This window comes from Rhinatrema bivittatum, chromosome 3 (assembly GCF_901001135.1).
Source record: "Rhinatrema bivittatum chromosome 3, aRhiBiv1.1, whole genome shotgun sequence".
Lineage (NCBI taxonomy): Eukaryota > Metazoa > Chordata > Amphibia > Gymnophiona > Rhinatrematidae > Rhinatrema > Rhinatrema bivittatum.
In genome coordinates this window covers 326,697,965-326,722,110 of record NC_042617.1, presented here as the reverse complement: position 1 = coordinate 326,722,110, position 24,146 = coordinate 326,697,965, and the positions used below count along the sequence as shown (strand labels likewise).

Sequence of the window (24,146 nt, the reverse complement as noted above, 5' to 3'; positions counted from 1 at the left end):
TGGTCCTACATTTACCCCTGCTTTGTTGAACATTGTTCTCTACTAGATTGACCATCCAGCCTGAAGACTTCAACCGCCTCAGCATGCTAAGACCAACTGCCGTCAGAGATCTCTTGACTTCACTCAGCAGAGCTAATCATCCAAACACACATGCACCAGCACACGCCTCTGACGTAGGGCCGCCACTTCAACCGCCCTCACCTTGGCAAAGTTGCATGACGCTGAACGGAAAGGCTGAAAAACAGACAATGATCTCTAAAAACAAAACTTCAGAAAACTGCTGGTGCTTCACCCTGATGGCTATATGCTAATTAGCCTTTGTCCAAGCCAGAAAGGCCAAAGTCTTCCTCTGGAAAAGAGGAACTATCAGAGCCACACTTATCTTTTTCCAAACCATAAGCAGGACAAAAAAGTTCTTTCCTTCTTCGGCATGATGAAAACTAATGGAACATCAACATGTTCATTGTTCCTCTCGGGGAACAGGCTCTAATGCCCCTGGCCGCCAGAAGCGATCCAGCATCTCCTGAACCATGATCCACTTGGTGAGAGAAGCACACCACCACCATGACTTTGGTGAATGTGCGAGGAGCCGTGGCGAGCCCGAAGGGAAAGGGCCCTGAACTGATAATGTCTGCCCAGGATGCAAAACCGCAGAAATTTGTGATGATCCGGTCGAATTCCGATGTGCAGGTACGCCTCCGTTAGATCCAGCGAAGCTAGAAACTCGCCTGGCCGTACCGAGGCCACCACCGAACGAATCGTTTCCATCTTGAAGCGTGGAACGCGCAGGCACCTGTTGACCCCTTTCAAATCCAAAATTGGCCGGAACGTGCCTTCTTTTTTGGCACCACGAAGTATATGGAGTATCTCCCCCAGTGATGCTGCTTTAGTGGCACGGGTGTAATGGCGCCTAGCACTTCTAGGCGCCGGAGGGTCATTCTTACCGCTGATCGCTTTTCTAATCCCTTGCAAGGCGACACGAGGAACTTGTCCACTGGCAGACGTACAAAATCTAACGCGTAACCGTGACTTATCACGCTGAGGACCCACTGGTCCGAAGTTATCTTGGTCCATTCCTCGACAAACAGCGCCAGCCTCGCCCCCACGTTTGGCACGAGGTCCCGGGGCTGCCGTGAGAAAAGGACCCCCCTCGTATCATTGGGCTGCCTTAGGCCCCGATCCCGATGAGGGACCACCTTGTCTGCCGAATCTCTTCCCTCGAAAGGACTGAGGCCAAGAGGAAGTTCTGGAGGACCCGGACCGGTAGGTCGAGCCGGATCCGGACGATCTCTGCGTCCGCTGACGTCTGTTACTCCGAAAACGGTTCCTAGTGGAGAAGGATGTCCGAGGTCTAGGCCTGTCCTCCGGCAACTTGAATGCCCTGTTCTCCCCAAGGGACTGCATCAGATCATCCAGCTGTTTACCAAATAACAACTTCCCTTTAAAAGGCAACGAGCCCAGATGAGCCTTGGACGACCCATCATCCGCCCAGTTTCGGAGCCAGAGTAGACGGCGGGCAGAGACCGCCGATACCATAGCCCTGGCTGACGTCCGCAATAAATCATACATAGCATCCGCACTATAAGCGATCACCGCTTCCAGGTGATCCGCCTGCGCCAACTCCCCCTCGGAGAGACCAGCATTCGCCTGGAGATTCTGGGCCCAGCGCAACCCGGCCCTCAGCGCAAAATTACTGCAAATGGCCGCCCGAACTCCTAGGGCGGACACCTCAAAGACTTTCTTGAGCTGCACCTCCAGCTTTCTATCTTGAATATCCTTGAGCGCTGTAGCGCCCGTGACAGGAATCGTAGACCTCTTCGTCACTGCCGACACCGCCGCGTCGACCCGTGGAAGGCGAAGAAGTTCCAGGACCTCCTCTGGCAGTGGATACAGCTTGTCCATGGCCTTACTCACCTTTAGGCCCAGCTCGGGAGTATCCCATTCACGGAAGAGGATGTCGGACGCTGAGAACTGAAACGGGAAAGCCAGCGCTGGACCCGCAAGGCCCAACAACACCGGATCCATATTGACCTCCTGCCGGGACTCCACCAGCGGAGCTTCCACTCCTAGCTCCTGGAGTATGGCCGGGATGAGGGGCGCCAGTTCGTCTCTCCGGAATAGGCGAACCACTTTAGGGTCATCGCCCTCCGCCGCCTGCGTCCCTTTGCCGGCACCCGGCTGGACTGGCCCCTCATCATCCTGTCCTTTTGGTCCTACTGGAACCCCTGAGGACGAATCCTCTTCCTCGGAGGATGTGGACCCCGTGTCCGAGTCCTGCGGGGTGCCCCGCAGCTGCCGCTTCTCCCTCGACGGTCCTGTCCGTACTTGAACCTCGGCCGTCCTCTTCCGGGGCTGAGAGTGGTCCTCTGAGCCCCCCGCGGTCCTGGATTTCCTAGGCTTCTTTTTGGAATTTTTGTAGCGCAGCAACTTGCGCATCAGTAAAGCAAAATCCTCAGAAAACGAGGCCTCCGAGTCAGAGGAGGCCTCCTCCAAACTCCTGTCCCCCGGCGAGATCCGTCCCCCCGGGGTCCTGTTGCTGCGGCGAGAGCGGGGGAGGCTGGCCGCCATTACCGGCAGCCCTCCTCGTGGTGTCCCTGACGGCTTCCAAAATGTCCGCCGTTCCCACGCTAAGCGGGAACGGATCAGCCACGGCTTCCTCCGAGTGTCCGGTGCGCAGCGGCGACCGCGCTGCCTAAGGGCGGCCCGCCCCCCGACCTCCCTCAGACGGTCCCTCGCCGCCGGACACGCAGTTGGTGCAAACCCCGTCGCGCGAGAGCCACACGCGCGGCAAGTCGTCCCCCCTGGGCATTCCCGGCCCCCGGCGGTACGCCCCAGCACTTCCTTAAGTTCGCGGCATCATCCCAGAGGCAGCCCCACCAGAACTGACCTCTCCACGGAGACCCAGAGGCCATGCACGCAACACATGAGCTCCACTGCTCCTGCATCGGTTCTTCAGTGCTATTAGACATGTGCGCTGACTTGCCACTGCAGTCTGACTGCTCCCCCAGCTACTGCCTCGAGCTGTTCTGCCTGCTGCTCTGAAGCTACCAGCTCCTCAACACTATTAGCCATGAGCTTTGACTCAACGCTGCAGTCTGATTGATCCCCCTGAACAGAAGCCTGTTTTTTTTTTCTTTTACTGTGGTGACAGGTCCCTCCGAAGAATCCTCACCGCCCAACAGCCAGCACACTATCTGGCCCGACTGAGTCGTGATTGAGTCGACCCACAAACATGGCAGACCGAGCATCGCACGTTACATGTGGCCAGGGGATCCTTACCCTAACAGCCGCCCACCTTGCATGCACTGCTGCTGAGAATAAAAACAAAGCAGTCTAAAAATAATACCTCAGCTGGCCCAAGCAGGAAAGCAGAAAACTTTTTTTTTTTAAACTTTACTGCCAAAACGAGATAAGAATACTTCCCTGGGTTAGTGAAAACAAGCTGCTGCCAAACTGCTTCACAGAGCCTTAAGCCACCTCAGCAGCCTCATGAAGGGGAGGGATCTGGACCACCAAATTTACCACCCCATTGATTGAAGTACTGAGTATACTAAAGGGTCATCAACCCATAAGAACATGCCATACTGGGTCAGACCAAGGGACCATCAAGCCCAGCATCCTGTTTCCAACAGTGGCCAATCCAGGCCATAAGAACCTGGCAAGCACCCAAAAACTAAGTCTATTCCATGTTACCATTGCTAGTAATAGCAGTGGCTATTTTCTAAGTCAACTTAATTAATAGAAGGTAAAGGGCTTCTCCTCCAAGAACTTATCCAATCCTTTTTTAAACACAGCTATACTAACTGCACTAACCACATCCTCTGGCAACAAATTCCAGAGTTTAATTGTGCGTTGAGTAAAAAAGAACTTTCTCTGATTAGTTTTAAATGTGCCACATGCTAACTTCATGGAGTGCCCCCTAGTCTTTCTATTATCCGAAAGAGTGAATAACCGATTCATATCTACCCGTTCTAGCCCTCTCATGATTTTAAACATCTATCATATCCCCCCTCAGCCGTCTCTTTTCCAAGCTGAAAAGTTCTAACCTCTTTAGTCTTCTCTCATAGGGGAGCTGTTCCAGTCTCCTTATTTTGGTAGCCCTTCTCTGTACCTTCTCCATCACAATTATATCTTTTTTGAGGTGCGGTGACCAGAATTGTACACAGTATTCAAGGTGCGGTCTCACCATGGAGCGATACAGAGGCATTATGACATTTTCCGTTTTATTCACCATTCCCTTTCTAATAATTCCCAACATTCTGTTTGCTTTTTTGACTGCCGCAGCACACTGAACCGACGATTTCAATGTGTTATCCACTATGACGCCAGCTTGTCCACCTCAAACCAAGGGGGAATAGTCCCACCAGGACCTAACAACTCCCTGGGAGAAAGGCTCTCTCCTTTTATCATCTATTTTTTCTCTTTTTTTTTTTTTTTACTGCAGAACTGCAGGTTTTGCACCATCTGCGATCTGCTGGAGACAGAGAAATACTGAATGACTGCAGGTGGCACACTAGGTTATGTACAATATCGGTAAAACTTTCTCTGTCTCCATCTGCTGGCAAGGAGGCAAAACCCAGGAGTCTAGATTGACCTGGGTACATACAGGGAAAATGAGTTACCAACCAGGAAAAAGATCTAGGAGTCATGGTGGATAATACATTAAAATAGTCGGCTCAGTGTACCACAGCAATCAAAAAAGCAAAAACAATGTTAGGAATTATTAGGAAGGGAATGGTGAATAAAACTGTGAATGGCATTATGCCATTCTATCGCTCCATGGTGTAACCACACCTTGAATACTGTGTACAATTCTGGTCGCCAGATCTCAAAAGAGATATCGTTGTACTGGAGAAGGGCGACCAAAATCTCTTTAGTCTTTCCTCACCTGTTCAGCTAGGAGAAGAGACAGCTGAGGGGGGATATAATAGAAGTCTATAAAATCATGAAAGGACTAGAACAGGCAAATGTGAGTCAGTTATTTACTCTTTCAAATAATACAAGGACTAGGGGGCATTTCATGACGTTAGCAAATAGCACATTTAAAACAAATAGGAGAAAATTATTTTTCACTCAATGCACAATTAAGTTCTAGAATTTATTGCCAGAAGATGTAGTTAAGGCAGCTAGTGCAACTGGATTTTCAAAAGATTTGGATAAGTTCCTGGAGGAGAAGACCATATACTGCTACTAAACAAGTTGACTCAGGGAATAGCCACTGCTTATTACTGGCTTTAGTAGCATGGGACTTATTTGGTTACTTGCCAGGTACTTGTAACCTTGATTGGTCACTGTTGGAGGATGCTGGGCTTGATGGACCCTCGGTCTGACCCAGTATGGCAACTACTTATGTTTCACAAATTTTGACACTAATGGGTAGAGATAGATAGGATGTCTGTCCATCCGCTGATGGTAACTCACAATACCACTGAGATATATACCTTGACCAAAGAAGTGCTGAAGATATGAGAGAGAAGATACTGAAATTCTTTTGGACTACAAGAGAAGGGGTCCAGATTACCGGTTTCACGACATGCAGAAAAAACTTCTCCACTTGAAACCATAGGAATTCTGTGGAACATTTCAAGCAGAGATTAGAACATCTTCTACATTCCTAGATAGGAACAAGGAAGATACTATTGTGCGCTCAACATCCAGCCATGAGGTCCAAGGATGGAAGTTTGGGTAGCTGAGTATTCCATTCTCCTGACTGACGAAAATCAGTTATTCTCAACTGGATCGGAGGCTGGATTGATAGATGGAAGAAGTAAGGGTACCAACACCTGACTCGGTCAAGCTGAGGTTATGAGAATAATCCTCACCCTGTCATGCAGTATCTCCAAACAGTACTGGTGAAAAGATTCCTCCATCCTGAACAGGAGATGTTCCATCCTCCCTTTCTGGTCCCAGAAAGTAAGGAGGCAAAGAAATTCCTCACCATCTAAGACAGTGAGCCCTCCATCAATGGAGGCATCTGTGCTGGAATAGGCAGGGACACATTCCCTCTGATACCTAAATGGGTTCATCCTTGCTGGATGCCACAATGACAGGTGATGCCAAAGAAGAGTTTAATGGAAAGGCAGTAGGCCTGGGATACATTTAGCACCAACACATTTTGATAACTGAAGTCAGATCACACCACTGGTACCAGTACAACCCTTCATGCTAATTCTCTGCTCTCATCATATATAGTTGTCTGCCACTTGACTCTGAGGCGCCCTACGCCAATGCAACTTATGGAACTGTGGTCTGCACAATTGAAGCTAGCTGTACATTGGTCTGCACCAGTATGCTCCATGCAGATATAATAAAATGTTTGATGGCACCAGGGCATTCGGGATGAATAAGCCACTTGGCACCATGAAGGACTACATACTTGCACTGAAGAGCTTCTCAAGGAGATTGAAGGCATTCTTCTCAGCCTTAAGCAGGGGACCTTCTCAGCACTGAATGTGTCCTGCCCCAGTGGAGCCCTGCATCAATGCGTCGCCTTCTTTGGTGCCAAGGAAAACTACCCCATAGGGGATCCCCTGCACTGTTTAGGCACCCTTTTCAGCACCTCCGCTGGAGCTTCCTTGTCAAGCTCAAACTCTGACCTGCAATGGATCCAGAAACCAATGCCAAAGGTGGTGAGAGGGGGAGTGGGGAGCTTTCCCAGTCAATGTGTGGGGGGAAAAAGGGAAGGTTGGCTGCTGGCATGATCTCCAATGCTTAGGCAGTAGTAGAACATGGTGTGAGTGTTTGCAATAGACATACAGCACCCATACCTAAAGGCCTTGAACTTGCTCAAAGGTTTCTTTGCCTTTGATTTCTTCATTCCAAATTCTTTTTTTGGCAGAACTTAAAGTTCTTTTAAGGCAGTAGTGAAAAAAAGTGTGTAAATTAGCAAATTCCAGCGTGCGCCCCGAGCCCTTTAAAGGGTTGACGCCGAACCCAGGCCACCCCTCTTCGGCCTCTTGCAGCCCGCGCAGACCCCCTCGGGTCAAGTGCTCACCATCCCTCCTCATGCCGACCCGACCTCAACCTCACAGACGGCTTAGCACAGCTCCCAGCAAACGGTGGTAGGACCTGCCCACCACCCTAGACATCGGCAGCATGCGTCCCGAGCCCTTTAAAGGGCAGACACCAAACCCAGGCGTCGCGCGCCTAAGGAGCGCAACAAAGGGGCCTGCCCCTTAGTGCGCCCCTTTGAGTCATCCATTTGTGCTCCCACCATTCCCCTCCCCCCTCTCCACCCATCAAGAATTCTCTATCCTCCCCCGAACCCTCCCCCAACCCCTCCATCCCACCCACCGTCATTACCCACACCCAGGGCACCCCCACACCATGGATAACCACTACAAACCGCTACCAGTACACTACAACTCCCTCCTCAATATGAAACATCACATATACCAGCGCCCACAACCAGCAAACTATAACTACTGCACCAACAAAAAGCAACACTCACACCAACAGCCAAGATGCCTCACAGCCATCCCCATAAACCCAAATGTCCATATGGCAACTCTATCCCTCCTATCACTATCAATCTCCAAGAAAATCCCCATACTACACAATCTCCTAATGGACACCCGCCCCGACATCCTCTATCACCGAATCCTGGCTCAAAAAAGCAGACACAGCAAAAATCAACCAACTGCCCCATTCAGCATACAATATCTTCTCACTACCCAGACAAAAAAAAAAAAAAAAAAAAAAGGAGGTGGACAACTCTTCCTAGCCTCAAAGAAATTCAAGTTCATACACCACCCCATCAATCAACCACCTCCTCTCGAAATTGGCCTTTTCAAAACAAAAAAACCCTACAAATCATGCTCCTACACATCCCGCCGAAATGTCTGGATCTCCACCTATCATCTCTCATAGAAGCCATCCTCTCCCACATCAACATTGGCATACCTGCAATCATCCTAGGAGACTTCAACCTCTACATTGATACAACCCCCAAACACCCACATACAAACTCCTGCTCAACACAATGACAGCTATCCGATTCAACCAAATAGTCAACACACCAATCCAGAAATCTGGACACACCCTTGACCTTATATTCATCAACAACAAAGCATCACTCACCAACAACCCCCTCACAACAACTAACATCCCATGGTCCGATCACAAGCTCATCCAGGCCACCCTACAGCTGCAAACCAAACACACAGGAACCAACAACAACAAAAAACATTAAATTCCCCAAACCATGCTCCAGTGAAGACCTCACAGAAGTCCTACCCTCCGCCTTAAAATCTCTTGACCTCAACACAGCGAACAGCCATCAACTCATGGCTCTCCATCAACATAAATCGCAAAAACAAAATGTCCAATCATCACTAAAGAAATCAGAACCAAGAACCCCCACAAAGCACCCTGGTACAAACGAACTAAAAAACATCAAGCGACTACTCAGACAAGCTGAAAAAAAAAAAAGGAGAAAAGACCCGACCCCACCTGGACAAATACAGAACACTACTCCACATCTACAAAACGGACACAGACAAGGCCAAACGTGAATGCTATGCAAAAAAAATCCACTACCACCAATACAACCCCAGAGCCCTCTTCAACTTAGCTCCAAACTGATACAACCAATCCACGTCCCACCCTCAACAGAAAATATTCCAAAAACATGCGAAAAACTAACCCAGTACTTCTCAGAGAAAATCAAACTAATAACATCTACCCCCCAAACAACCAAGGAAACATTGAACCCACAACCCAAGACAGACCCCACATGGTCCAACTTCGAACTCACCGCCTCAGAGATAAAAAAACATCATACAAAAAATAAACCCTGCCGCCCACCCCCTCGACCCTATACTAATTAAAACCGTGAAACTAATTCCAGAACTCATTGCCAAACCTATAGCAGATATAATCAACACACCCCTTGAACAAGGTGACTTCCCTGAAGCCCTGAAATGCGCTACCATCAAACCCATACTCAAGAAACCACACCTTGACGCTGCAGACCCCACCAACTTTAGACCCATATCTAACTTCCCCTTCATATCGAAAATTATTTAAAAAAATTGTAAACCTTCAACTCTCCGAACACCTGGAAACCCAGAAAATACTATACCCATCGCAACATGGATTCAGAAAAACACGCAGAACGGAGACACTCCTCCTAACCCTCACTGACACAGCACTCAGAAGTCTAGACGCCAGCCAATCCTACCTACTGATATTACTGGACATATCCGCCACGTTCGACACCATCAACCACAACTTCCTCCTAGCCAGACTAAGCAAAATTGGCCTAGGCGGCACCACCATACAATGGTTCAGCTCTTACCTATCAAACAGATCCTACAAAGTAACACTCAACAACTACAAATCAAAGCAATTCCCCCTCTCACACAGCAACCCGCAAGGATCATCACTCTCCTCTACCCTCTTCTACATATACCTACTCCCACTTTGCAAACTCCTCACCGACCTGGGCCTACATTTCTATGTCTATGCAGATGACGTCCAGATCCTCCTCCCCACGAAAGAAAACATACAGAACACCCTACTACAATGGAATTCCATCTCATCTCAAATACAAAAACTCCCAACTCAGATATCACTCACCCTCAACCACATGAAAACAGAAATATTATACATATCCAAACCCCCAAAGTACATCGAAGACCTCCCACTCTCACAACCTAAGATCCAACTCGTCACAACTGTAAAAGACCTAGAAGTCACCTTAGATGCCGAGCTCAACCTAAAACCACACATCAATGCAATAATAAAAGAAGGTTTCTTCAAACTACAAGTCCTCAAAAAAATCAAACTGCTACTACTCAGTCAAGACTACCGGTCAGTTCTCCAGGACCTCTTATTCTTCAAACTAGATTATTGCAATTCCCTTCTCCTTTGGCTTCCAACCTCCACCCTCAAGCACCTACAACTACTGCAAAATGCGGCAGCAAGATCCCTTACAATCAAACGTTCCACCCACATCACTCCCATACTGAAAGACCTCCACTGGCTCTCCATAACCCATAGAATTCAATTCAAAGCCCTAACCCTCCTACACAAATTCATCAACAATGAAAAGACAGACTGGCTAAAGGACACCTTCATCCCATACAACTCAAAAAAATCTTTGATCCAAAAACACCGGACTACTAACTATTCCCTCCACCAAGCTGGCTCACCTCACCTCAACAAGAGAACGCGCAATCTCAATAGCAGGCCCCACATTGTGGAATAAACTGCCCACAAAATTCAGAAAGGAACCCTCAACACAGACCTTCAAAAAATCATTAAAAACCTGGCTATTCCAGAAAGCCTTCCGACAAGTCAACCCCACGTCCCTGCAAAGCAACCAGAAAACCAATCCGGCCCGTAGCATATTATGAGACCACCCCATTTAGTCTCCCGCACACCCCCAAACCCAACCTCCAAAATGAAATCAATTCGCTCTACCCATCAGAATATCTGCATATCTCAAATGCAGAAATTCTATACTAAGAACATAAGAAATTGCCATGCTGGGTCAGACCAAGGGTCTATCAAGCCCAGCATCCTGTTTCCAACAGAGGCCAAACCAGGCCACAAGAGCCTGGCAATTACCCAAACACTAAGACGATCCCATGCTACTGATGCAATTAATAGCAGTAGCTATTCCCTAATTAAACTTGATAAATGGCCATTAAGGGAGTTCTCCTCCAAGAACTTATCCAAACCTTTTTTGAACCCAGCTAAACTAACTGCACTAACCACATCCTCTGGCAACAAATTCCAGAGCTTTATTGTGCATTGAGTGAAAAAGAATTTTCTCCGATTAGTCTTAAATGTGCTACTTGCTAACTTCACTCCCTAATGACTTATAGTTAAGTCTCTCCACAAAATATCAAACGAGTTTCCATTCTGTTAAAAACGTTACTTTTATACTGTTAAGATAATAAGACTTTGTTATTGTAGTAATGTATAGATAATTGTTATTTTTATACTCATTAGATAAAAAGACCTTGTTATTGTTGTAAAGATAACTGGACCCCGTTACTGTGGTCAAATTATCCCTCAAGTTACTATGTAAACCGATGTGATATTTCTTATCGAATGTCGGTATAGAAAAAACAAATTTAAAAAACTCCCGAAAATAAACATTTTTAAAAGACTGGGAATCCATCTATGTAGTAGCTCAGATGAACAAAAACTGAGGAGCTCGCAAGGCAGGGATTGTGCTCAGGAAGTCCCGTGCATGCATAGAAAGACTTCTGAGACCTGAGAGCTGGGTCTGTGGTAGCACTGTCTGATGGCTGATTTAATAACACTTGTTGATGGAGGGCTATAAATATTCATGAAAACTATGAACGCCTAATGAGAAGACTTCTTTTCATCTAGGGATGTGTCTATAACAAAAGGTGCAGAGCTGTTAAATGACTTTTCTGGAGAGAGACTTCTGACCACGCCTGAGGTTTATATTGCAGCGCATAATTCGTCATCTCTACATTTTCTATTTGAAAATCAGCACCACAGTTCCCAAAATGCATTAGGAGGGGTATCGAAAAACCAAGACTACCCTAAAATCTTCCCTCTAGGAGCCAAGTCATTTGGTAGCTCTGAAACTGCAAAAACATATTCTCTCTCAAATGTTTAAACAAAAAGAAAGACTTAGAAAAACTGAAAAATAAGATTCTGAGGAAATCAACCCCATGCAACTAGCTATCACCCCTGATTACTACTGTTAACATGTAAGAGAAAAACCTGGTTGGGAAAGAGATTTAAATTTAAATTTAAAAAAACAAACAGAAAACCTAAAATCTGAAAAGGAATATTACTCACCACCACAACTGGAAGAATAACCATAAATGCCAGTCCATACACAAGTAAAACCTACAACAGCATAAAGGAACATTGTTAGTATGATTAGAAATCTAAACTGGCATCATCTGACCCACCCATCATACAAAATACAACTGCAAAGCCCCAAAACAATCCTCAAAATTAGCTTGCAGTCTCAGAATGATCTCATACAAAATGCCATACTTTGATTCCAAGGGACTGTTGTCAGGCTCGTTGAGTCTGAAGCATGTTCTTGTTCCTTTTCTGTGACGTAACTCTAAGGAATTTGGGGGCACTGCTGCATGGTAATTGAGGCACACCAGCCATGCTTTCTCCTCAATTTTTTTTTTAAAAGCTTGTGTTGCAATGCTTCATTCTACTAAATTTTCCTTATACTATCCAAGCACAAAATATCCCATGATTTAGCTTTCTCCTAGAGCAGCCTTACTGAACTTACTCAAGCCTTCTCACCAGCAGAACTGTTTCTAACCTGTGTAAATCGGCCAGAAAACCTTGTCCAAAACACAGATCATACTGGAGGATTTATTTATACCCCATTTTTATCATATTGTTCTAATCTGCTCTAATCAGGTTATACTTAATCCCAGGCGAATGGAAATACCTGTATCATGGGTGCAAGATCAGAGTGTGACCCAGATCTAAATCTGGGAAGACAAGTGAAGCCTGAAACAAATTAGGCATCACAAGGTTTTATTTTTTTTTGGCACTGTCCCACAAGAATCACTGGGGAAACTGGGATCAGCTTACCCATCTCTTATCACTGAAATTCAAACTACGTCAGAATAGCAACACAAAGCCACTCAAGTAAAAATGTTAAGTGTTTTGGTTGTTACACTTGCAATTCTTTAAATGACTGCATTGCAATGCCCTTGAACTCTTGGAAGCAGCCATGCTTGGAATAATGTTCTACGAGACATGGAATACCATGTGATGTCATCTGTGATGTCAGAACCAATACAGAGCGCTCAGAGCCTGTGTACAATGTAGACAGGGCAGCTCTCGTTCAGAAAAGATCAGTTTATCTGGTAGGGGGGAGGATATACAAGCCATATGGCAGGCTCTCTTTACTTTTGCCTGATTACCTCAACCATAATTTAAATCTCCCCATTCCCTTTTTCTTTTTTAAACAATTCATCTCTGAAACTTTACAACAGTGTTCCAAAGACCAAAGGGTTAAGGAAAACCGGGCCCCTTCAGAGAAAGACATTTTAAATCTAGTCTTTCCTTATTCTCCAACAGATCTTTAATACTTTATTTTATGGAAGGAGAGACCAGATTTCTGTGCGCAGTTTGCAAGCTCTCACTGGAATGCCAGTTTTACAGGGCATCACCAAGAGATATTTTTATTTATTTTTTTTTAATATTATGCTTTTTAGCACTTCAAAGCAGATTACATTGAGGTACTGTAGGTACTTCCAGATATGCCAACTAAAATGGGCAACTTCTGAGCAGCCCGAGCATACAGGATGCACTATTTCATTAGAGACTTACCAACATTGAATTTTCCTGATCCACAATCCAAGCTGGCAAGGCAATACCAAAACTTGTAGCTGCAGACAACAAAAACACACGCTAAAGTTTAAAAAGTCCAAAATCCCACAAACACATCCCTCAACATACCAAAGATGACAGTGCAGTGCTCGCCATGTCTAGAGATGGATTTAAAAACTGAATTGTACAATAAGTGGAACGCATTGGTGGGTTTTTGCTTACTGAACCAGAACATCTGTCCACACAAGCACACCAATCTGCTCAGGATAACAGAGCCATGTGAGCAAGCTTGGCCAGCCGCTTGTATGGCCTCACTCCTGATTCAGCCCAGTGCTACCACTCCCCCCAAACTATAAGCGTAACACATGACAGTCTGCCCAGATGTAAGCACTAGGCTATGCAATGTGAGCTCTATGCTACGTAGTGCTACAGATTTACCTGTACATTAACTAATTCTGTGCTTTTGTGGACAGAGCAGTGACAAAATGGCAGGTACAGGGGTTCTTCATACATACTCCCACCCCCTCATAATTTAACCAACCAACTAGCCCAGCCAACTGCAGCAAACATTTTTGGCCAGGGGTCACAGCACCCACTGAAATATGCAGGGAACTTGAGCCTGTCCACTAGATGTCACTGTTGTGCGATGGCCAAGAATTATTCTTTTCCCTCCTCCGCCCACTTCCACCAGTCTTGCCTGGGAAGCAGAAGCCAGATTCAGGACCCAGATGCATGGCCCTGCCACTGAGTCGCCACACTTGTCCTGTGAGCAATTTTAAGCTTCCATAATATCCAGGAATTCTTTTGTCAATATTTGAGCAGTCCAGTGAAATTGCTTGAATACCTCAACTTATTCTTAGAAGTACCTCCACAATGCAGACAACCAATGCATTAAAAATACAGCACTATTCCCCTTACAAAAGGCAAAAGGTTTCCCCATGAGCCGTCAGCTACTAGTTACTAAATAAAAGTTATAGTGCTCATGAAAATGTTTACTTCACAGACCTAGAATGGAGTCTTGATTTATTAGAGACTAAAGCAGCTGTAAATCTTGGGTTATTCGGTTGGCCACGCTGAACAGGAAGCTGTTTACAAAGCACCGGCACTCTAGCAAAGGAGTCCCAGAGCCGACCGGAGAACAAATAGCTCAGAGAATGCTGGTCCAAACATGCTAAGTTACAGGTAAAGCACCATGTAACAGATAAAAGCACTCTACACTTGTAGCTATGCATTATTACACATTTATTGATCCTACAGAGGCCTTAATGAAAACATTCTCATTCTGCCTATGAAAATCTCTCTTGAGATGGATGAGATCTGGCCGTGCACTCATTTAATTACATTTTCACAATCTGTATCCAGAGAAACAGCAACCATGGCAAGGATTACCACATGAAACAAAATGTTACAACTACACAAAATGTATTACTACAAGTCTTCTCACATCCCCCTCCACACTATTTTCCTCTCCTATTACTCTTCCATTCCTTTTTCTCCCATTCCTTCATCCTCACATCAGTCCATTTTACCCCTTCTTCTGCTATCTGACCCCGGCCTCTTTTTGCCCCTCTTCCTCAGCATTCATTACTCCATCCTCCTAGCACACAGGTCATCGCAGTTCTCTAAGGTCACTCCCTCCTCCCCGCGAGACAGGTCATAGGCGTGAGGGCTCAGCTGACTGGCTACAGGCGAGAGCAAGTAGTGGCAGATGACTGGGGAAGAAAGGCAATCTCGGACTCCACTCCCCCACTCCACAGCAGGAATGCAGACAAATGCAGACGACAGGTCAAAGAAACTCCGTTACAGGCAATGAGGACGTGGGACTGGTAGGCAGTCACGTCCCGACTGTGTAGAGAAAGAGCAGCTTGTGCATGACTGCGCACACCAAGCAGCTTAGAGGGAACACCCGTGCTTGTACTTTTAATACATAACCACAGCACAAAAATAGATTATGGAGTATTAAATATCTGCTGTAACAACTTTTCACTGTATTCACTGCATTTTTTGCACACTAATTTTACCGATAAAAGACTTAATACAAATTATTTGCAGCACTTTTCACGGAAAAAGAATTCAACATACGCTTTACAATTTAGTATTTCAGAGACTCAGCACAGCCACCCCTGGAGTGGACAGACTGACAAGCTCATTTCTCTCTTTCAAACTTGTTTCTATTGTTATTTCTGAAGCATCCTGGATAAAAAGTTTCCAAAAGAAAACCAGAAGAATATATTATTGCAGAGTTACAGATGGATCAGCTATAATACAGGGAGACTAAGCTCCTGCCCTAGGTCACGACAGTGGACCCACCCGCTGCTTACCGCTATCATGCAGAACACTAGGCGAGAAGGACCAGTTTGGCAGGTCATACAGAATCAAAGACAAAAAGACGACAGCCCAGGATTTCTCTGCTGTGCACTAGACCACTCATTGCACTCTACACCTCTCTACCCTTGCATTATGTTGGAGAAGAATCCAAACATGTACAGTGCAAAACTGTACAGGCTAGACACAGCGTGCAAAGCTATATGGTTAAAACTAGTTGTAGGCATTTCATATTAAATGCAGTTCATACCTTGTGGTCCATCAGGGTTTCCATAATCTTCCCAATTTTTTCGAGAAGCCTCATCAGTCAAACTAAGAGGAAAATCAAAACAAATTATATGTTGTATGCAGGTACACATTAAAAATAAGATCTAAATGGGTCAGACTGGTGTTTGAATAGTAGCTACAAAATACTGCCATGTGAAAGACCTGGGGCTTTGAGATTCCCAGACCTGGCTTGAGTTAATTCTCTAGTCGCCCAATCAAAATAATTGATTAGATTTTTCTGACACAATCCTCTTCTGGTAAAATTATGCAAAGTCTCCATTAAATTTTTCCACCACTGAGGTCAGACAAAGCGGCCTAGAATTTCTAATCTCCTTTTCCTTCCCACTTTTATGAAGAACAATAACATCCGTCCTCCTCTAGTCTCGCAGAACCATTCTTGTCTCCCAAATCCATTAGAAGACCCGCCAGAAGACGGGCATATTGCATGGGAAAATACAAGGATGTGAAGAGGCCTGCCCAAGAGAAATATCCTGTGTTTGGTCACGGAGGAATGAATGAAACTAATGAAGCAGAAAGTTACAGGAAAGCTATCTGACCCTGGCCTACGTCTCTGCTTGTTCATAAAAGTAAAAAAAAAAAAATTGCTGTAACATGCACTCACAAAACTTGTAACATTGCGAGCTCTCTTGGCCCTATCATCCCCCCTGACGTGACAAACTCCGGTCCAGTGCCCCTCTCTAACCGCATTGCCACATGCACAAGCAGCCTGTGCAACTCTCTCTCCCTGACTCACCGCACCCAAAAATAGGCTCTCACATCAAGCCTTGCTGAGGTTCTCCAGAACGGTTACTTCTGTTCCTTCCAGCACTGTATGTACCCCCCCTTTCCCCACGGAAAGCTTTAACAAAACAAAGGACAGCCTAGGAGCAGGGACAGAAATTTGATGAGCAGGTGGGGATGTGGGGAGAGAGAAATAGAACCAAATGGCAACCTCTGCTCAGTAGACTTTTTTTTTTTTTTTTTTTTTTTAATTCTCTCTCGTTTGACTATTCCCCCACCTCCACCAACCAAACTCAACCAGGTATCCTCTGGGATCAGAAGCAACTAGTCGGGCTCGCACTGCTGATCGCAATCAGTGGCCTGGCCCAGGATCTGACCTCAGATCCAACGCAGTCAGCTGGGGCTGAAGACCCAAGTAAACTTCCTCTCTCCCCCCCCCCCCCACTCACCCAAGTGCCTCACCCCATGCCAGGCCCAACCTGGACACCAGTGGGACTTGTACTGATGGCCGCAGCCAGTGGCCTGGCCCAGGGTCTGAACTCAAATCCATCGACGAGCTGCATACCACTCCATCCTACCATCTGCTGGAGGTAGAAAATACTTGATTCCTGCTGCTTAGCACCACACTTAAGTAGTGGCTATGATGTCACAGTGAGAAAACAGGACATCTGCTGGCAGGGGGAAATAACCCACTTGTTAAGGCCTGAAATGATGTAGCTGGATGAAATGTGAGGCAGATGGTACCTTACCACAGTCATTTTTTCATCAGTACCTGTTAACAGTTAAGGACTGGTTCACTGAGAATGGTTTAGTCTTGAATATACCAAAAACAAAGTTGCTATGAGTTGGTAAGAATTTTCTCATCTGGAAATTGCTTACATATGATGTTTAAGAAGAGCTTTTTGCCAGTCTTCTCAGACGCAAGAAACTTGGGAGTTATATTAAAACTCACAATGAACAATGAAAGTGCATGTTAAGCACGTAGCTAAAATGGCTTTTTAAAAGTTAAAATTAAAGCTTTTAAAAACATTGCTACCCATAGATGTATTCAGATTGGTATTACAGTCTCTTGTGCTAAATCACTTAGACTACTTTAACAATCTTTGGGTTGGCCTTCCTGATAAACTTGTACTTGTTTTACAAGTGGTACTGCATGCTGCTGTGCGGTTTCTTACCAGCAGCAGGAGGGGGCACCATATAGCCCCAATACTGCATAGTTTGTATTGGCTCCTGATAAGGAATCATGCTTTTTAAATTGATGGCTTTGATACACAAAAATGGTTATTCTCTGGTATTGCCTGTGTGGTTTCAACTCATTTGCAGTGGTACTCACCTGAGAAATCATCAAGGTCTGAACAGACAAATCTGTCAATTCCTCCCAATCAAGAATACTGTCTGCAGTGCACCCAAAAAAGAGAATTTATATTTGTAGGACCTATGATATGGAACTCTCTCCTAATTGAATTACAAGCACAGACAGATTTCCACCTCGCCGATTTCCTCCCTCGCCAGAAGAGGATTCAAAACCGGAAGCACACAGACAGCGGCCATCGCAGTACGGCAGAAAATAGCAGAGGAGATCCTGGCATTCTGCGAATGGAGCGCGTCCAGCAGCACATGGGATGCACTCCATTCGCAGCATGCCAGTGAGAGAGAATGTGTGTGAGAGAGCAGGAGGGTGACAGAGAGCATGGTTGGTGTGGGGGGGGGGTGAGAGAGCAGGAGGGTGTGAGAGAGCATGGGAGGTAAGAAAGGGTAGGGGGGATGCTTGAGTGTGGGTTTCAGAGAGAGGGAGCCTATATGAGGGGAAGGGGATGCCGGTGAGAGAATGTGTGTGTGAGAGAGGAGAGGGGGTGTGGGGGAGGGTGAGAGACAGCTTGGTTGGTAAGAGGGGGAGGGGGAATGCTTGTGGGTTTCAGAGAGGGAGCGGAGGGTGACAGCAGGAGGGTGAGAGAGCATGGGAGGTAAGATAGGGGGGCTGGGAGGATGCTTGAGCGTAGGTTTCAGAAAGAGGGAGCCTATATGAGGAGATTGTGAAGGAGTGTGTATGTGTATGAGAGATTGGGAGCTCGTGTGTATGAAAAAGGGATTGTGTGTATGAGGGTGCTAGCCTGTGTGAAGGGATTGTGTATTTGAGGGAGCCTGTGTGAAGGGATTGGTGAATGTGAGGGAGCCTGTATGAGGGTGTGTGTAGTGTATTAGAGAGAGGGAGCCTGTGTGTGAGAGAGGGAAGGACAGAGGGAGCCTGTGTGAGGGGCAGTACTCAGAAAGGGGTCAAACTCTGGGACTGGCAATAGAGTGGAAGGGTTTGAGTCTAGAGGTGGAGGGGAGAGATATTGGCAGGTGGAGGAGTTGGGGCCTGAGAGGGCAAACTGGCCAGAGGAGTAGAGAGAACGAGTGGAAGGGACACTCTTACAGTGAATTTCTAGGGAAATTCTGCTCAAAATATTTAAAATTCTGAAATTTTAAGTAACAACTTTTTTCTGTAATTTAAAATGTAGTTAAAGACTCATGTAAATTGTGTTATTTTGACCAATATAAAGTTTGCAGAATTCCCCCAGGAGTACTGAATGTATGATATTCATTATGTAATTAAACGTGGTTAAATGAAATTTCTTTTTCCATCACTATTGCATGTTATCCATTTTGACTGACAACTAGCTAATAAAGACCTAATTCAAATTAGAAACATGATTAGCCAGAGAGACTAGAGAAAACCACTGCTGCCCCTGGGAGCAAGTAACAAGAAACAGTTCTACTTTTTGGGATTTACCAGGTATTTGTGAGCACCGTCAAACAGAATGCTGGCCTTGATGGACCTTTGTCTGACCCAGCATGGCATTTCTTAGGTTCTTAAGTACCAGGCTTTGCTAACAAACTGCCACCCGAATCGCTGTGTTTCTAAAGTCTTTCAGAGTGTAAAAAACGGTATCACTTACGCTAGATAGGCCTTGGCAATTCGCATGAACAGAACTTCATCACCTCCTTTGTCAGGATGGAATTTCAGTGAGAGCAGACGATATTGCTTTTTAATTTCTGAAACAGTTGCTCCCTTAAGAGAAAACAAACATTCTATTATCAATCCTGAAAACAGCATTTAAGAGAAGCTTTTTCTAGGGTGGGAGCAATGGTAAATCTCAGTCTTTTCCTATTCCTTTGGATAGATGAATGTGAAGCTCTTCTTTACTAGTTCCTCATTTTCTGCAGCTGTAACAGTTATCATTTAGAGTGTGAAACTTGATTGTGAAGCACAAATTGTGTTTACTCTGCTGACATTACAGTAAGATTAAAACAATGCCCCCCCCCCCCCTTCACCCAGGACATAGACAGCTGGGTCTAAGATTTGTTGGCAAGATTAGGGTTTAAATTGGTGGGAGAATCTGGTTATTCAGAACTATGGGAAGATCATTTCCTGGATTTATAGAACTGCCAAAATCTATTTCATAATACATTTAAGATCACCAGTCTCTAAGATGCGTCAATTAACATAACACGTCAGCCTACTGAACACCATAGTCCTAAAAGCAGGCTGATGTTGCTAAAGCTTGGAGAGCAAGTTTGCTCACCTGTAAACAGAGTTCCCTATAGACAGGATGAATAATCCATTACGCATGGTTGGTTACAATGCGTGAGAAATATTCACACTATGGAAAACATTATTTCAAAGATTATAATATTGTATGGCACAGATTTCTAGAAATGGCAAAAAGTAAAACCAAAATAGTTGAAACACAGTCTGGCCCCTTTCCATACAGACTGATTATTTCAGAGACGAATGCTTGCACATCTGGTAATGACATGCTCAATTATGTCTACATTTTTAGGCTGAAAAAAGGTGTAAACTAAACCATTAATGGATTTAAGGTATACTGACAAGTAAATGCTTGTAGCTTTTAGTAAGTACAGTGGATCCTAATCTCTTTCAGAAAAGTGCTCTTTTTAACAATGACAATGACTGATCAAGGTTCACCCATTCAGAGATGATCACATAACTCAAAAGACAGACAATCACAACAGTTTTTTCCTGAAAATTACTACATTTTCTTTACCTCTTTCTTTGTGGTACTAAATAATATTCATAATAAAGAATAATGTTAAAGTTATTATAAGGATTGGCCTGGTGGCCCAGTGATAGCGCTGCACGCTGCCATGTGGGAGAGCTACATTCAAGTCCAGGGTTCAGGTTCAGGTTCTGCTTCCCAGGCTGGCTCGAGATGATCTGGGGGCGACACACAGCCCCCCCCCCCCTGTTGGGAAGGGAGTGTCTGCCATCGTTCAGTGAAGCCTCGAGGCCAGATTGTGGATCCATGTTAATGGAACTCTGGAGGAGTTGCAATTGCCCTCCCTTCCGAGATCTGTCACTGTGATAGCCAGGCTGAATGGAGAGGGGAATTTACAAAAATATGCTAACAAATGATGGCTTATGGTGCTGTAGCCCAATAGATACTGATTCAAATCAAGCTCAAAGCCCCAGAAAAAGAGGAGGAAACTGCGGGGACATAAAAATACATTACTGTATAAATACAGTTTATAGATTACAACCTTCTCAGAATCTTCAACACCTGAATTCTGCATTTTTCTGATGTTCACTACCATTTCGGGACTTGAAAATCTACAAACTGCCTTCATGACCATCAGATGGCAAGCAAAAATGACAAATCACCAAGTTAAATCTAACTATAAAGAAGGTGCAAAGGCCTACTGCCACAAGTAGTACACAGAGCTGTGTTTTCTCCTTCAAATCACAGAAATAAGAAGGAATGCAAATAAGCAGCGGGTGAGAACTTTACCAGACATACCCAAACAGGACTAGCTTTGGAGAACTGAATTTCATCAGGTCACGGCAATTGTGCCCAGGTCTTCCACTTGCCTGCAGTGAATGTGCTACCCTTAAACCTCCCTTCCAGCATCTCTATTAATCTGCATTGTTTCTTTAAGCTGCAGGCACATTATTCAATTTGTGTTACATATTAGTTAAATCATTCTTTGCCACATTTCATTGGGTTCAAAAAGAAATCTGCCCAGGAGGAGTTTATGACTACGAGAAAATTAAAACTAATGAGAGGAGTTGGAGGGAGGCTGGAGACCATCTGGGTTAGGAGCCCTTCTAGCCACCATTGACCTTTATTGGCATATTTAACTAACAAGTCATCATCATTTCCTGCACATTATCACTCCAGGATGCTCATGAGCTGGCACTGCTGCAAATATGCATGAAAAAAGTAGTTCAGCTAGTAAAAGGCCAAGTACAATTTAAGTTTGGCAGATTCGTGGCTCAAGACATAAAAGGGATTATAACCTGACAGATTAATGGAAAGACACTGCCATCAAATCAATTGTGAGATCCAACCGGCACAGATCTGGCTGTACAAACCCACTGGCATTTACACCTGAAGCAGGAATTCAAGTTAAAACAGGAGTCTGGGCAAAGTATGTACAAAAGCAACCTTATCTTTATATAATCAACGTGATAAGAAAAGAAAAATCAGTCTTTCTATTGCATAAAACTGCCCCAGCAGACCATTTTGTAAGCACAACTACTTACCGGGTCCAAGCCTAAGACTTCGTAAGGATTGTATTCTTGATATTCTCGTTCTGTTTTGGAGACTTTGTAGGCAAGAAACAAAAATAATGCCCAGCCAGCAAGAAGAGCTATTTTTCTTTGGAGAAAATTAAAAAAAAAAAAGTTCTGTCATTTTAGAATACCTTCCAAGAGAGAAGCAATTCAAAGCAAGCCATTCAACGTCTTCCTATTTGATCTCTTAAAAAGACTGCACAGACACAGAACAAATGGGGTAAAATTAAAGAGCTGGACGTCTTATAAACACAAAATCCATTCTCAGGAAGAGTGTACTTAAAAGCAAACCCATGTCCTCAGTGAAAATGATTCAGAAGAATACCTGGCAAGTGTACCAATAAATCACTATCAGTCATTTCAAGTGTAAGAAGGGAACAGGTGCTACCTGCCAGCCTGTGCGTTAACTTCTAGACCTAAAATTGGCAAAATAATCTGCTCAGCCATCGCAGAATGGCAGAGGCAGGACGTATTTGCAGAGCTGGAAGCAGATTAGTTGGCAGAAGAGCTAAGAGTAGTTTCACTGCAAAAAAATGGCACATCTTGCTACTTAAACATGCACAATTCTAATTTACAACAGCTCCAATAAACTAGAGGCGCAACCAACCACTTTGCTTTCAATTAAACAGATCTAAAGCAGGGAATTATTTATTGTTCATTATAGAAAAAATATTTGGCGACATAAAAGATTCAACTGAATTGCAAATACCAGTACCGTGCCAAGAGCACAAGATGTAAAAGCGCTACAGTCAGAGGTAATCAACTACTCCACTACCACAATGAGGTCTCCTAAGAGGGAGTGTTCAGGTTTTGAGAAATATCCCTCCAGACCATCAGGTGCAAGAAATGGTGCTCATGGCAGGTTACTTTTCACAGCAGCAAACGAGGCAATCTTATGGTAGCAATGTCAAGGACTGAGTCAGTCCATGAAGGATAGCTCTGGGTCATGTCTCAAAAGGACAACTGTACAGTATGTCCCCAGTCTATGAATAAAGAATTTCTGCAAAAAAGCCCATTTTAAGATTTTATTTGCAAACTATCTACCTATGTGGTTCATGCCCATATGATAAAATTTAGGCTGGCAACACCAAACATTAAAAACAAGGAGGCCGGCTGTTTAGTTGAGAAGTTATCAGGCTATTTTGAGCCGGATAATTTGTTTCATATATTCAGCTGGATAAATTACCAGCTGAATATACCTGCTTAAAAAGTTATCCAAATACATGTAGACTGATAACTTGAAAATCTAACAGGACTTCGTATGCATGATGACAACTATTTCCAGTTTTGAATCTTTGATTAGATTGGGTCAAGAAATGGAGTGGTACAACAATGTCTAAATAGATTGAAGATACATTGTGTTAATGAGTTAAGCTGTGGCTTGAGCTGGTAACAACAGGCTTGGAGAATTACTAGAGGGACACAGTGTTGAACAATTGTGACAAGGATTTTTAAAATTCCCCTGATGCAGCCCAGATTAATGAGGGCGAAACAAAGAATTCTTCGTTGGGAGTAGAAACTATGTTTAGATGGTGCTGCTCTATATGAATAAGAAAATGGGACTCACTCTTAGATGACTGACTATATGTAAAAGAGTAAATATACATTTGGATGAAGAAGCATTTAAAAGGGATTCATAGGAAGAAAAAAAGCATCCGATATATATGCTTATGTGCATTCATTGAAAGTGGACGTTTGAAGATGTTAAGGAATTCATATTTTTAAATTGTTAATGAATTATGTATCTTGATTAATTATATACTTTTGTAAGGTACACATAGTAATTTTGAGTAGATATATTGATACAGGATATTTTAAAGGAGTATGAGTGAGTATGAATGGGATTAAATAGAGTGAAGGTGAGGATAGGTAGGTTTTTGTTTTTTTTAACATGCTTAGGTAGGATATTTGATTAGAAATATTTTTGTGTATTTATTGT

The 24,146-nt window shown here is 44.5% G+C and overlaps 1 protein-coding gene across 2 annotated transcripts in view; it reads right to left on the bottom strand.

Moving 5' to 3' along the window:
• SEC63 (SEC63 homolog, protein translocation regulator) overlaps positions 1 to 24,146 on the bottom strand; it is a 261,114-nt gene that overhangs the window by 178,535 nt on the left and 58,433 nt on the right. For both annotated transcript variants that reach the window (XM_029595314.1, XM_029595313.1), the window contains exons 3-7: positions 22,178 to 22,292; positions 19,572 to 19,684; positions 15,875 to 15,936; positions 13,300 to 13,358; positions 11,788 to 11,838 (exon numbers count right to left, since the gene is read on the bottom strand). In XM_029595314.1, the coding sequence (XP_029451174.1) occupies positions 11,788 to 11,838; positions 13,300 to 13,358; positions 15,875 to 15,936; positions 19,572 to 19,684; positions 22,178 to 22,292 (400 nt within the window). The remainder of the gene's footprint in view (positions 1 to 11,787; positions 11,839 to 13,299; positions 13,359 to 15,874; positions 15,937 to 19,571; positions 19,685 to 22,177; positions 22,293 to 24,146) is intronic.